Genomic DNA, 15,601 nt, shown 5'->3' with positions numbered 1-15,601 from the left:
TTATTAGCACTATTCCTGCCGGAATTGTGACTCTACTGACGGAAGTCTATATACTACCATTGGTAGAGTTAGTATTACCCGTGGTTATATATAAATTATCGATGGTAATACTACCAACCCAAGATATATGCCAACCGTCCGGGCTCATGTTCACCAAAGTGGATTGAGAAGAGGTAAAAATCCTCCGCTCTCCAAGTCTTGGCGAGGGGCCTAGTCCAGGAAGTGGTTCCTGGTCCCATGTCTTGAACAAGATGGGGGGGCTAGTTGGAACCATGTCCTAGATCCAGGTTCCCTTGGATCTCCACATAAAGAGGGGATTGTTTTGTAATTTCTTTAAAGAATTTACTTAGCATTTGTTGCATGCATGCATTGAAAGAATCTTTTGTGCATTGAAAGTTATTAGATTTTAGGAAATCGATGCATGATAGTTCATTTGCATTTGATGTAGTTTTTAAAAAAAAGAATGCATAGGGTGGGAGTTATTGTCACATGCCTGCCTACTCACTATTGTGTGGAAAATGTAGCTCTTTATTGGTGTCAATCGATCAAGCTTTCTGCACACACATTAAGGTCTACTCACAAGCATGGCCTCAACCATTGGCAATTAAGCAAAAAGTAGGGGAAGAGCTAAGTAAGACCAAGTGCAAGAGAGTGATGAGAAGCATTTGGGATGCCTTTTTGTTAGGGAAATGGAGGAGAGTGATATGGAATCAACCATGTCTAGTCCAGAGGGAGTCAGCACTATGAAGAGGAGGATTCTTCATGATGCTAAGAGCAATTTGTAGTTTGAAGGTCATGATGACCTTGCCAGCCGGGTCAATGGGAGAGAGATGCCATGCTTTGGTTTGAGGACCTTATTGGTAATGTAGAGACCCACTTCAATGAAGCACCTAATGTAGACCATACTCTTGTACCGCTCTTGTACAAGAGTTTGATGTCTTCAAGTTAACACAATGGATGGGTGCATGGGCCAAGCACAAGAGTAGGTTCCTTGTATCAGATTGCCATGTCACAATGATCAAGAGCTAGGACAAGGAGGCTACAGCTGCTTATGGGCGAGCTACATCCCTTGCCACAAGTGAAGAGAATCCAGCCTCTACATCCTCTCATCCATTGAGAGTTGATGAGGCTCAAAGGGCACAACATGTGGCTAGAAACATAGGTAGTGTGTCACACTTGGCATATGGCACAGAGAGGAGATACAAGTTGGCAAGAAAATTGGCTCAAGCACATATGGCATTGTATTTAAAGTGTGGTTGGTAGGAGTTTTAGGGTTGCCATATCACATGGATATGCCAAAAAGAAGTACAAGGGCAATATTGGGATGTAGAGAACAACTCATGCAGATTGTACACCCAGCCCTTGTACGTGTGATTGCAGTAATGGGGGTAGCCTGTTGCAGTTACTTTAGATTTTTCCAATGGACCAGGGCAAGTTCACATGCTACTTCCATCGTGTTCTAAGGGGAGGAGTGGATGCGATTGCCACAGCATCCAAGGGAGTCCAAGCTACATTGGGAAAGGAAGATATTGCCTGAGTCTATGTATTTTGTGAGAACTCGCACTTGACAAACATGCATGGATCAAGAAATTATTGGTCCATGAACACACAATTCGTTTGGGAATGTCATTGTGTATTCACACTACTCATAAGCACATGAAATTCTTGTAAAGTATGTTGCAGCAAAAATCAAGTCTATGCTAAATGCTACTTTTGTGAAGCCTCATTGATAAGAGAGAATTTCACCAATTGCTATAGAAGATGCGATTGATGTTAATATTCATTTTATATAGCCATGCATTGCCACAAAAAGAGTCAAGCAATGTTTCCCAAGTGTTAAAGCATGAAGTCATCCCATCATAGGGCATAGAGAAGGGAAATGGAACACCCATGACTAGCTACATTGGGCACAATAAGCATACAAACCCCAAATCTCTAGTACTTAATTATCATGATCTAGTAAGATAAGATCTTTGGACCATACACATAGGACTCCAAGGTCTCAAAGTATGCATAGTCTTCAATATTTCTTTGATCTCTTCTTGTTTAAGAAGCTTATAGCATAGTGGAGGCATGTATCTCTATTTCATCTACTATTGAGAAGTAACATAATGTTAGGTTTTAACATCAAAAGCAACAACCTCTAGAATGTGAAAAGCATAATTAAAAGCAAAGATCATAAACATGAAGAACATGAAGAGAAGTTAACATCATAGGGTTTGGCATTTAGTGTTGATCAAAAGTCTAGTTTGTAGAAATGGGAACATGCTATTACCCTTACCATCATCATCAGGTTCATCCTCATGGGGATCATAATGGATTGATCATACTCATATGGTGGAAACAACATTGTCAATCTCTACCACCCCCACGGGGACCCTCCTTGAGGGACCCTCTACTCAGAGATAGAGATTTAGCAACATCAACATAGAAACAAGAATGAATACGAGATCGTATCAAAAATGACAAAGTAAGTCCTTGGCATCCCACAATAACCTACAAAGACATTAATGATGCAATCACTGGCTTCGTTAATGTTTTGATTATCCACCTACCAAAAACAATAGAGGGACTTAGAAGATATATGACATTTACACATAAGCCATATTTGTTTTCATTGAAAGAAATTTAATTACATACCATCAATTCAATTCTAGCTTGTATAGGACCTTACTCATGCAAGTACTCTAGTCTCTTTGTCCCTCGTAAGTAGGTTGTTGCCAATTGTGTCAGTTTTGTAGCATATTTGTGCCTATACTCGTTGAGCACTAATCTGTTTGCTAGAAAGATCTTGTTAAGGACCTTTGCACATGCCTCTTGATCCATGTGTGGGGGATCATATTTTCCATGCTAGAGACTCCCATTTGTAGACTACAAACATAATGGATGATGACACCACTGGTCAAATACATCCTATGCATCCAAATCATGTCTACTACAACAAGACAAACAAACTTTGCATGAGATTTCATGTACTTCCTCTCCATTGTTGTATACATAGCCATAGTAGAAGCACCATATATGATTGATGTAGCTTGAACTTAGACTTCTTGCATGTTTAAATATCTCCTAAATATATAGCCAAAATGTTCTAGGAGCGAGCATGTCACACACCATCCCTCATCCATTATGAAGTAATGGGCAAATTATGCCATAGCTAGTGATAGCTTGGGAAAGGGTATGTTCCATTCTAGCATGTGGTATTGCCTATGAGCTCCACTACCAAAGTAGTGGCAAAATCAGCCCATACCAAGCAATCCACCTCGATACAAGGATCACCATTGTGTGCAAAGCTTAATGCTTTCAACTCTTTGAAGAAGTCATTAATCTTAAATAAACAATCCACTAGCTAGATGTGTGATGTTTGAAAATATTTTTTAACACATGCTATGCCAAAAACGATAGCCATAACACTTACAATTGTACGATATCATTTGCAGTCACATCCAAGTAGGTGCACCACTTCCCATCTAGATCATGAGTTGAACTCTTGCTTAGGTTTGGCTGCAAAAATTAGACAAGGATAGCCAACAAAGAGAATAGGAATGCTCACTAATGGTGTCTATCGATGGCTAGCAAAAGTGGTCCCTGAAGCATGGAACTCTAGTCGTTCAAAGGAGAGTATTTATTTATTTTTAAAACTATTTTCATAATTACAGTATTTACAAGTGTTCTAAGAGCCACTATCCACACATGGAGAGAAAACAAAAGAAAAATGTACAAGTAAAAAGTTCTCATCTCTTACATCTTGGAAGAGTCCACAGTCTTTGTGAGGCCCCAAGAGGCAGATGCTACCCATAGTTTAGTTTTGGTTGACAATTATTGTAAATACATAGGAAGAGTAGGGGGCTCACACGTGTTTTCTTGATAGCTAAGCCCCCCTTTCCAATACTCTTGTCTGCAATGTGATGTCTATGCAATTGTTCTCTACATCATAATAATGCTTGAGGCTACCTTCTTATAGTAACACTATCCTTCTTAAAGGCTATGAGCAAAAAATGTTATGAGCTTAATTATATGTATCTAGATGCCCATAGGGCAAGGGGACCTTGAAGTATTACCTTCACGTGTGTGTTTCTTAGAGGGTTATATTTTCCTTATTGGCCCAGTCCAGCCACAAAAGACACACATTGATCTCGCAAAAGTTATTCCTTATCTTCCGCGAGATAAACTGTTTATCAAGAAAAACTTCATGAGCAAAATATTCTCCAAGCAAAGCTTACCAATTTTTGTGAGCTATGACTAAGGAAAGAAAATTCCCTAAAAAGGTAATGTATGGCATTGTCTGCTAGGACACATCATCAATTAAACATCAAGCCAACTTTTTATCCCATCCTTGACCATGGCCTCAAGACCTTGAGAGCCAGAATGAGATCCCTAAAAACCCTCTTTTAGAGATTTAAAAGCACGGAATGATGACATGTGTCCTTGTCCCCACCTCTTAAACACATGAAATGATGCCATGTGTCCTCTCCTAGCTAACCCATCCCTAGTTCTTAGGATAGAAATACATTTGAACATGGTTGGGACCACTCGTTTCCATTGAGTGGTTTCCATTCCCATCATATTTCCTCCCATGTGCTAAGAGCCATACTTATTATTCATATGTCACAAAAGAGAAAATGGGTGGTATGTGTGGCCTTCTTTTTCAGAGGCTTATTCACCTATTTTTTTGGAAGGATCTTCCAGCCCTCCCTCTTTGCTTTCTTCATCCCTCGCTTTCTTCTTGGGCATCCCCTTCTCTATAGCCCTCCCTCTTTGCTTTCTTTTGGGCAAGCCCTATGAATTGCAATTCATCTTGTTAGTTTACAATTGGCGGTCATATACTTATTCGGTTATGTTAATGACTATCTTAATCCAGAGTCCACTCTGCATCCATGGGCATCCAAAGTCCACTCTACATCCATTGGCATCCATGGGCAGGCACATGTTATGATATTGGGAATGACCAAGTTTTGTCAAACATATCTTTTGCTTGCATGCAACTCTTTAAAAGCTATGAAAGTAGGTGTTTTCATAAAGAACTTCTGAATCCAAAGGCTTGTTCTAGCAAACTCACTTCAAAAAGTGTTCCAAACGGTAACACAGGAGGCATACGTTGAAGTAATAAATGACATTGTCCACAATTGCAATTGTTTCTGCAGAAATCCTTACAAGAATAAAGCTCATTAATTTTTATACATGAGCAAGCCTAATACAACATGGGAATTTTTTCTAAATTATGAATTCAATTGTCATGATACATGTTGCATATGCACTTGTCATGATACATGTATATTTGAATGACTAACATTGACACATGACTTGCAATGTTGTCAATTGAGAGAACTAATTGCACGTACCTGCAACATCTTAATGCTTTACATAGATTAGACATAGTTAGTTTAGAATACCCGTAAGTTTAATAGCCATAAAAAGAACTAGCAATGACAACATAACCAATGGATGGTCCTTTCCAATACATACTTGGTGGTTAGATACTATTTAAGCATAGATTTTGAGAGGAAAAACTTTAACGCATTAGAAATAGAATAAATTGTGGACATACGCACATCTTGAGTTGTAGCAAGCAAGAGCCCATCCTTTAAAAGAGGTACTAGTAAAGAAGTTAATTCATTTGAAGATGCAATAGTTTTGTGAAGCATGAACTATAGTTTTAAAGCACTGGTCCTAGCTAATTATCATTTGACAAGTGGGCCAAACTCCTTGCCATTGCTACACATATGGGATCTTTGTGATTTTGCTCGCTATTATTTTACTTTTGAGTGGAGCCTCCTAGCAAAGTATGGGACATACAAAGACACAGACCCTAGTCATCCAGCTTTCCTTAGGGCCATGCCTTAGGGCCGACTTCATTGATGATTGAAATTGTGACACGTGACTCTAGTGCTCCCAGATGGGTTTGTGAATCAATTCAAAGATAGCTTGGCCGTTGAGTCATTCTAAAAAATTAAGGGTTCCACAATCATGAAATAAGGGAGTGGTATAGGTGGTACGTCAAAGTTCTTACTCCATATAGATGCCACAACATTTGTGATCGAAGGTGAGCCATTTGATGGCACCATAAGCATGCTCCCTAAGACCTCTATATTGAGCAATGTACCATGGACGTCTTCACTAATTCGGGAAAATAAAGGGAGAGTATCTACAATTATGGGGATTATAGCCCTTGTGATCATAAAAGTTGATGTGGATTGTATCACAATTGCTTATGGTCCCTACAATGAGGATCATGCCACATTGAGTGCACTATCACACTAATGTTCTACATAATCATACTTGCTAGGAATTTAAAATTAGAGATCCTTACTTAATTTTGTGCATGTTGTAGTTATACTTTGTAGCTGAGTGCAAGAGCATATTGCCATGATGACTACTAACTCAATATCATAAGGATGAGATTGAGATGTACACGCTCACGAACGTCTCATATTTGTGCTCAAAGAATGGTGTTCGTTTCTTTTACTTCAGCATTTTTAGCAGAGATTCTTGAAGATCAAAGGAGAGCCGACTTGTAGCTAGCATTCGCAAGCTAATCATCATTCTCTTACTGAAGCTTAGTGACTCCAGTACGCAATCGATCAACTTCTCTCTACAACTGGATACTCTTCCCAACACTCTCACTTTGAGATGTGTAGCTTCCAACTTGACTTCCAACTTAGTAATGCGTTGTCAGTGCTCTCTGTTTCTCTATCGCACTAGCAAAATTTATTGCTCAGTATCATCGAGCAACACGATTCTCTTGCAATTGGGATGCGTCAATTTTACAAGCAAAAACTATGAGTAGATTTATCGAGCATGTTTCAACAAAAAGTGTTGAAAAATGATTCCTTTAAAAAACATCCCTCATAATCACTCTGAATGTAATAATATTATACATATATAATTACATGGTAAACACATTTATATCAATATGACAAGAACTTTCTAGTGTTTTAATAGCACAAATAATAAGATATTTATGTATATGTTTCTAAAGAAGTTTAAATTATTATAAATAAGTATTAATTGGGCTTATAAATCACTCTCATAAAATCCATGTAATATTTAATACTATATATGCAATATTTTCCAAAATATAGCCCCATAGATGTGATCAAATGGGGTTTTTTGATCAATTTGAGTGGTTGAATGACTATTTTTGGACATTGGATGTGAAAGTTATGCCACTTTGAAAGTGTCGTCCATGGTAGTTTTGCCAATTAAACTACCTTGGAAGACCTACTTCAAAGGGGTTTTGCTGGCGAGACTACCTTGATGTCTTGATTCAATGAGGTTTCTTTAGAGAAACCCTTTCATGAAGCTAGGTTGAGAGACTGTTTTCAATGCCACCCCCTATTAGGTAAAAGTTGTAAGAAGGATAATAAGGGAATTTTCATAGAGAAGTCTACTCTACATGTGGGTTTCTTCAAAATCCATCCCATTATGTTACTAACCATTCCCAAAGATTCATGTAAAGATTTGTGTATAAAATAGGTATTGCTATAATACTTTGCATATTTCTAAGTGAAACTATGTTTTGTTCCAATCTGTTCTTGCCATATTTTTACATAGTTGGAAGCTTTTTTTCCCCCTTCGCTCGGACACTCGGAAGATCTCGCTCAAAAAATGCTAATCCCCCTGCATTTGTAACCCCAATGCTGTATATTCAACCTACAGTTTCTCGTGGTTCTCAATCAATGATATGAAGGTAACCTTCAAAATGTCGTACTCCACCTACAACTATGTGTGCACAGTTGTTGTGCCTGGTCTTGGGTGATAACCCCCCATTGAACCATCTAATTGAACTAAGGGGGCATCCAATGTTAGATGAATTGATATAAGGTTCGTAGGGCATTGCTTCCCTCTACAATAAGGACACAAGACTTTGGAGTATGGTCCATGAACACCCTAGCCTCATCAAAAAAGGAAAGCTCATGAACACCTTGGCGTTTTGAAGCACCTAGAGGCAGGGACAGGGGTTGGCTCAAAAGAATATGTAGGGCAACAGCACGTCAAACATTTGGTGGGACTAGAAGTGCCCCCTAGGTATAGTCGAGCTACAAAGGTCTCTGAACCAATCGATAGTGGTGAAGATGTGTAGGCGGAGAGGTCAGGATCACAGCCTAGTGGCTATGGTACTAGCTTTGCCCTTTAGGTCCAGGCAAACATATGCTGGACCTGACGACGACTGTCACATGTACTATGGACTTTGTGAAAGTCAAGGTGCCCACCATAACATTGGCCGTTGAAGTGTGTAGCTATTGCTCTTCGTAAATCATGGTGTCCATTCTAAAAGCAGGAAATGGTCCCAAAGGAGGAGAGTGGAGCTGAAGGCTAGTAACTAGTGGTGGCAGAATTGGGTGCTTGTTGCAACGATAGCAGCAACAGATGTAGCAATGGTAGTAGTACTGGCAACCGAGGCAACAGTGATGGGTGTATCAATGGATGAATCTTGGGCCATTGTCATAGCAGATAGAGACTGTTGCAGACACTGATACAGATAGGTCAAGAAATGGGTATAGTCAACGTGGCAGCAACCAAGGTAGAGGTAGAGGCAGATGCAAATATCGAGGCACAAGCACTAGCAAGGATAAGAATGGGAGGCAAGGTGACCAAGACAAGGTTCTAAGAAATCTACCAACCAAGGGGCAAAATAGGCCAGGAAACCTAGCCATAGTGGTACCTCATCATATAAAGATAAGGGCCAAATTTTTTATGCACCTACCTCTTGAACACCTATCAAAGCTGGTGGTCAAATACCCTGGTAAAAGTTGTTAGCCAATCAATTTCCTGGCTAGATGAGTAACTTGCTAGTACCAATCGCACATAGTTGCAGGGGACATTGCTCGTGCTCTTCTTAAGCCTAATAAACTCTAGCAGAAATTAGAAGAAGAAAAGACTCTATAGATCAATAGATTTGTTGATTGTACCACCCTGAGATGAAGAATAGCTGCCTCCATGGAAGTAGTTGTTGCAACGCTCATTATTGAGAAAGGGTTCCACTATTGGCCAAGACAGAAGTATAAACATTGTTTGATAAAGCTCTTATGTAAGGACATAGTGTCCGTCAAAGACGACACTATTATGTATTGAGAGATAGGTGCTCATCACTCCATCGATGACCACTGGATCCTAAACAGCAGCACCTGGTAGCCTAGCAAAACATGAAATGTGGTTGCATCGCAACCATGACCTTAAAGGCTTGATGGAAGTGTTAATAGGATGTAGAGGGTAGAAGCAAGGAAGATGTCAGTAGCAACAGTAGAAAGCAGTGGGTGTGGACTCTTGCTACTATGAGGATTTGAAGGAAAGAGGGGACACTTTAGCTATCACAAAGGAGGTTGCAAAAATGAAAGAGGGCTGACAGCAGCAAGAGCAAAGGCTCGATGCTAAAGAGTGAAATATGGAAAACGAACAAGGCAAAGTGTAAAATATTGTGCATTCCAACTGCTATATTGAGCTTGCATGGTGCAAGGCATCATGTTAAGCCTAGCACCGTAATTAAGATGATCATAAGTAGGGTGTTGAAGTCTATGAAACCCATGTTGAGCCCATAATATACCATAATAAATCCACCATTAAGGCCACTAAGCCTTGCTAGATGTTGAACAAGCAGATGTGGCTACACAAAAGAATAAGATACAGCCCCCAGGGACGTACGAGGTTGGTACAGTTTTACCTTGCTACCATTATTTTCAAGATAACTTGGCCTTGGAGATCTTCCAATTGGACTGTCCCATTATCAAATACTCTAATAAGTCTATATGGACCATTCCATCGGAGCTTGAAATTGGGTTCAATGGGACCAAGCTTGGCATTGTATAACAAAACGAGCAATGCTTTCTTTAGATGCTTGGGTATAATGTGTCTGTCATGCCAAGCTTTTCTCTGACGTTAAATCACCTATTGAGGACAAGATACCCACAATTGGAGCACATCCAGCTCAGCAAGTTGGTGTGACTATTTTGGTAGAGCCTCTTGTTCACCAAGATGATGTTCAGAAGAGCAACAACCCGCAAACTTGAAACCAAAAATTCTAATGGTGCCACTGCTTCCAACCCAAACACCATATGGAAAGGAGTATGTTTGGTAACCCCATAAAGCTACATGTAGCTTGGTGTCCCAATCACATGTGTGCATTGATGATTAGTTTGAAGAAAATACTAAGTGACTTTTTGCCTTTATTGCCATTTGAAATCATTGGCTTCGAGCTTGATATTTCTTGATTTCTAACAATGCTTCAAAGTTGTGAGTTTTACATATGGAATATGCATGAGTCAAGATAGGATAGCTTATTTTGCAAATGATTCTTACTATCAACCCATATGAATAGGTTCTCAAATTAATCATACTTTATTGTAGCCACAATTGGATCATTATAGTGTGTGATTGTGAGTCATATGAGATAGTTGGCCTCAATGAAAAATAAGTCTCCCAATCCATTAATCCAAGAAGACTCAATAGTATCTTTAATTTTCGAAATATGGAGAGCATAGATCCAATATGGATTCTCCTTAACACCTAGGATGGTAGAATCAAAAAATGCTTTGCATTCCTAAGATTAATGATTGCTATATCATCAATGTATCTAAAGACATGCAAGAATTGGATAAGGATATCCATGCCTTGAAGTCCCCAAAGTCTCTTTATAAACTTGTATTCAAACTAAAACAATCTATACAAAAGAGGAGAGCATGCAAATCCCATAAGAATGTTAGAATTTTATTTGAAAGTAGGGTGGCCAAGTCTAGCAATCATATTGAAAGGCAAACCATGCATTGATAATAATGAGCAATGTGTTTTGTAAGGAATCTATCACATTCAAGCTTAGATTTTTTTTATAACTCTTCCCCATTATGTGTGGAGGCGTAGTAGTTTTCTCCATAAACTTCAAAGGCTAGAGAGAGGACCTTATTAATAACATTAATGAATCAAATGTGTCCGTTAGGTTCATAACATTTACCGATGTCTTTTGTCAAATGCTACACTTGTTCTTCGATAAATTAAGTGATACATCATGAGTTAAATTAAACATCTAGCGACATTTACAAATATCAACCATGAGAATAGTATACATGTTTTTGGTAAAATTAAGTGAAACATCATGAATTGAAATAACAATCCAACATTCATTAGTGTTAATCATAGATTTTTATGTAGCCATCTTCCATAAAAGGTTCTATGCGTGCTTGTAAAGTAATGATCGCCCACCATTTTGAGAAATAAAAATTAACACACGTGTGAATTGATTATCCAATGGAAGGAGTTATTAGGGGTTGTTAAATGTACTTATAATGTAAGGGAATCTCTGTACCTCAATGTGTTAAAAGAGTCTAAGTGGAATATTTCTTGACTAAGTTGGTCAAGAATGTTTATCTTCTACTAAAGGAAGATCTTGATGACCCCAATATCCCAATCTAGAACCATCAAGTTGCAAAGCGCCACCTTGATGACCCTATGACCTCTCAAATGGTTTTGCACCTCCTAGCAACTTCAATTGTTATGTCAACCTGCATGTCCTCCAATGGGCTTCAATGGGATGCAACAATACTATATTTCGTCATACAAATCCCACGAGATCCTGCCCCTTCAATGTAGGCCAACCTTGTGTGTAGGCTGCCCACTATTCTCGTCCATGCCTAACCCTATAGCCTCTTTAATTAACACGCCCACTTTGTCCATCCCTCTCTCTCCATACAAACCTCCATTTCAGCCCATACAAACCCTGTATCCAACCGCCATATATCTCAGTACACCTTCCATCCACCCCCACAAGTACCGTACAACTTTTCATGCATCTACCTCTGCTTCAGTTCTTAGACAAGGTGGACACAGTACCGTACAACTTTTCATGCATCTACCTCTGCTTCAGTTCTTAGACAAGGTGGACACATGCTCAAGTCACTTGTTAGCCACAGACCTCACAAAAGTCAAAGAAGTCAAGGACAGAAAATGGACAGTTTAAAGAGGTTCTTATTTAAAAAAATCAAATCTCATAGGACTAGAATATATAAGCTCGTTGCTGCCTCCCTCAGCTGAACCAACTCAAAGCCATCACCCAAAATATGCACTCAACATGTCATTGCTAATCTATTCTGACTCGAATTCAAGCATTATTCTAGCATATGAAATCTATGTTTAACAACTTAGGCTTGAGAGGCAGTTGGAATCCTCTATCCTCTCCCCCGGGTAATACAAAACAGGGTACTTACCGGGCAGCAGCATGTCCAATAAGCACAGTAAGGGGGATAACAGGAAGCTAATACTAGTGAGCTGTGCTCATAGCTACATTGGCCCCCCCACCTCCACTGGCTAACATCAAGCAGAATGAGATAATTTAGTTGCTTCAGCAACAGGTCCTTCTCCCGCCAAAAGAACCCTTGACTGGAAAACTTCAATTCAAGAACTGGAAGGGAGAGTCCAGGAGACGGCTCCACAACTAACTTCAACAGTCAGATGAGCTAATTCGTAAAAAAGATGAATACAGAGAGCAAGTCAACAGACAAGGAAATGCAGAGAAAATCAGGATAGGGGACTTACCTCGGGTGGTAAAGACATTTCATGTGACCTAGAGACAGATTCAGACAATACGACCAAGCATTGATTTGCAAGAAGACTATCAAATGAAGATCAAGGTAGATGGCACTCATGGTATACTCTAGACACGCAATAGAGTCCACATACTCAAACTATCCAAAACACAAGAGTGTGGCTAGAAGAGGACATAGCCATGTGGCTAGTAGTTTTGAGTCGCGCATGTGGATGTCCACTTGAGTGGCTTCACCTTTAGAACTACTTTATCTGGTTTCTTCAATCTCATAGACCTTTGGATCTTCTGCTCTCTCTCTCTCTCTCTCTCTCTCTCTCTCTCTCAGAGTTCATTTTATTTCACCTCCCTTATTAACTCATTCTGCAAGCCACATAAGGCTTTAGAGCCAGTTCTCTACAATGCTGCACCCGGAATTCTCCGCTCAATCAGCCGCATCTCTTAGTAGACCTTGTGTTTAGGTCATTTCTAGGTGGTTCTTAGCATGCATGCATGTTCCAAAAAAATGCGTTCATAGGATCCAAGTAATCGGTATGGAACACTTCATCCCATTTAGATGTCATTTATCCATGAGCAATAATTAGGAAAGGGGCTACTCTATGTCCATGCACGCATGCAAGCAACCTTTACATATGTTTATGAAAGCATGTCCACTAGGGTCCAAATGACCAATTTTACAACATTTCACCCCATAAGCTCACACTAATCACTACCATGCTAAAAACAAGCAACCATCCACTTCCAAGGAAAGACAGATAAGTGCCATATATCGCTAACAGATAGTACCACTGCTATTTCCACGTCGGTATGGTTCTCAGTCACTTGTTCAATTGACAGACAAGTATCACACGCCTAGCAGTGCTTACTGCAAATATCTTCCTCGTCTGCATGGTTCTTCAATCCTAAACTTAATCACTTGTCTATCTGACAGACAAATAAGTAACTATCATATAAGCCTACCAGAAAGTAGCACAATATTTTCGCCTTAAGCACAATATTATCGCCGTCTGCATGGTTCCTCAACCCCATTCTCAGCAACTTGTCTATCAGACGTTGATCACGAGACTAAAGTCGGGCTTCCAAGACAGAAATTTCACCAAAACCCTGCCGGCTGAAAAAAACCCTATCTATTACCGGTTTCGTGGCCTATAGGATCCTGTTGATCCTGTTGATCCGGTTGATCCTGTTGTGCCTCCTCCAAGTCCATAGCCTGGTTTCGCCATCTCAGGGACCATTCCCTCCTTTTTGATCGACACTATATCACGTCTTGGAATCGAGCTTGTGATTCGAACAGTTAACTCCTGTCCCGGCTTGAATATCCTCTCCAATACAGTCATACCACCCGTGGTACCTATATCCGTCGCCGGAAGGTAAGCTTCTCTGCCACTGGGCATGGTTAGAAAATACCCCACAGGCATAACGTCCCTGACAATAGCTTGGTAAGTTCCAGGGGAACCCTTTTCAAGCATCTTTGCCGGGTCTAAATCAATATTGGCTGTATCTTCTTCTGGTTCACGACGCATGCTGGGATCTCTTCGGTAAGCGCTCATCCTCCGTACGTTGGCAGGCCTTCTCAGTACTGGTTCAATAATCCGTCGGTCAAATAAAGCGGAACTTTCTAGCCCCTCGACTCCCTTCAACACAAGTGCAGAACATCAACCTTAAAAACTGAAATTACACCGGGAATAGATGGTTCCACAAACGTGCTACTAAGTCTGGAAAGCATATTTGACAGAAGGAAATGCTACTAATGCACTTACTGCAAAGGTCGCGTACGACCGTGAGACTTGCCGGCGCCCGTCCAGGAACGGACCCAAGAGGCGCTGAGCAGATGCAAATCCAGGCTTGGCAGCTCCCTTGGCGGAAACGAACTGGCGAAGGGGTTTCTCAGGGGCACAGAAGTTGGAAAGGCGATGACGAGCGGATGAAGCTACAATTCTGGTAGCCGAAATGGGGGATAGAAACAGGGAAGCAGGGCGGATAAGGGCTGCTTGCCTCATCTCGGAGAAATGCGAAAGCTGAATCTGAAAGGGCTGAGAAAACGAGAGCTTCACAAAACCCTCCTGTGATAAGACACTCATCTTGTTTAGTCCTCCTTTCTTTGTAAACCCTTAGGGTTTTTCATCCCCCCCGCCCCTCCCTTAACACCGTCATCAAACTTCGGGTTTCACATTCTCAAGATTTTATCTTGCGAGTATTGGCATGCCAAACGAGAGTTTCTTTTGGGTTCTCTTGCTCACCGGGCTGGTAAGTGGCTGGAACGAGCGGCCGGTAGGCTGCAAGTTCCAACCTATTTCCCAGAAAATGCCGACCACGAGCATTTCCTCAGCGTCGAGGTCCCAAGGGAGGTCAATGATTGAGTGTAACCGACACGTGTCCAGATTTTTACAGTAGGGTATTCGAGGGGTATTCTGTGTAGGAATTGCTTTTGGTCGGACGGTCCAGATTTAATTCTGGCCGACCTCTAGCCTTGACATTATAGGAATGTGCAAGGGCCTTAAAAGAATGCTATCGTAGAAGAATAACGTGAGAGGGGCTTTAAGGTTTATCATAATCTATGGGTTGTCAGATCTCATGGCCTTTGGCAGGCTTAGTGACATTTTCACCTTGTTTGGCCTGCCCAATGGGGGGATTTTGGGCCTACACCGCTAGGGAAAGTCTTAGTGACGCTTGTGGTTCTCACAGGAAAAATAGTTTTCTCAAATTTTTTTGGTGTGCCTAGCTATTGTGGAAATTTCGTATTGGTCCACATGCTTTCTTAGGAGTGGGGCACCACCAACTTGCTACATGCCTCGAGGAGTGCTATGTTGATCATTTCTTACAATCAAATTTTCTACGATAGAGGCATGGTCGAACATGCTTGATTTACAACTTGGCTTCTTTAGAAATGTCGTTTCAATAAAAGCTACCAAAATGAGCATGTTTTGTTTGATTGGCAATAATTCTGTGTTTGTATTAGTTTTGTAATTTTGTCAAATTGTTCCCACGCTGAAGAAATGTCATTTTCGTAAAAGTTATTAGAATGAGCATGTTTTGTTTGGTTGGCAACAAGAGAGCACAAATGTTCGAGGC

The 15,601-nt window shown here is 40.4% G+C and overlaps 1 protein-coding gene across 1 annotated transcript; it reads right to left on the bottom strand.

Annotated features, from left to right (window-relative positions):
• Window positions 1-13,298: 13,298 nt before the first annotated feature.
• Window positions 13,299-14,652, bottom strand: LOC147884022 (uncharacterized). Its single transcript, XM_087399015.1, has 2 exons — window positions 14,290-14,652; window positions 13,299-14,163 (listed from the first exon to the last, which is right to left on the bottom strand). The coding sequence occupies exons 1-2, from the start codon at window positions 14,608-14,610 to the stop codon at window positions 13,660-13,662; spliced, it is 825 nt and encodes a 274-aa protein (XP_087255141.1). The 5' UTR covers window positions 14,611-14,652; the 3' UTR covers window positions 13,299-13,659.
• Between the last annotated feature and the right edge of the window lie 949 nt (window positions 14,653-15,601).

This window comes from Dipteris shenzhenensis, chromosome 27, assembly GCF_047967505.1.
Source record: "Dipteris shenzhenensis isolate YYH24624 ecotype China chromosome 27, Dip_SZ_1.0, whole genome shotgun sequence".
Classification (NCBI taxonomy): Eukaryota; Viridiplantae; Streptophyta; class Polypodiopsida; order Gleicheniales; family Dipteridaceae; genus Dipteris; species Dipteris shenzhenensis.
This window is presented reverse-complemented; position numbering and strand designations above follow the sequence as displayed.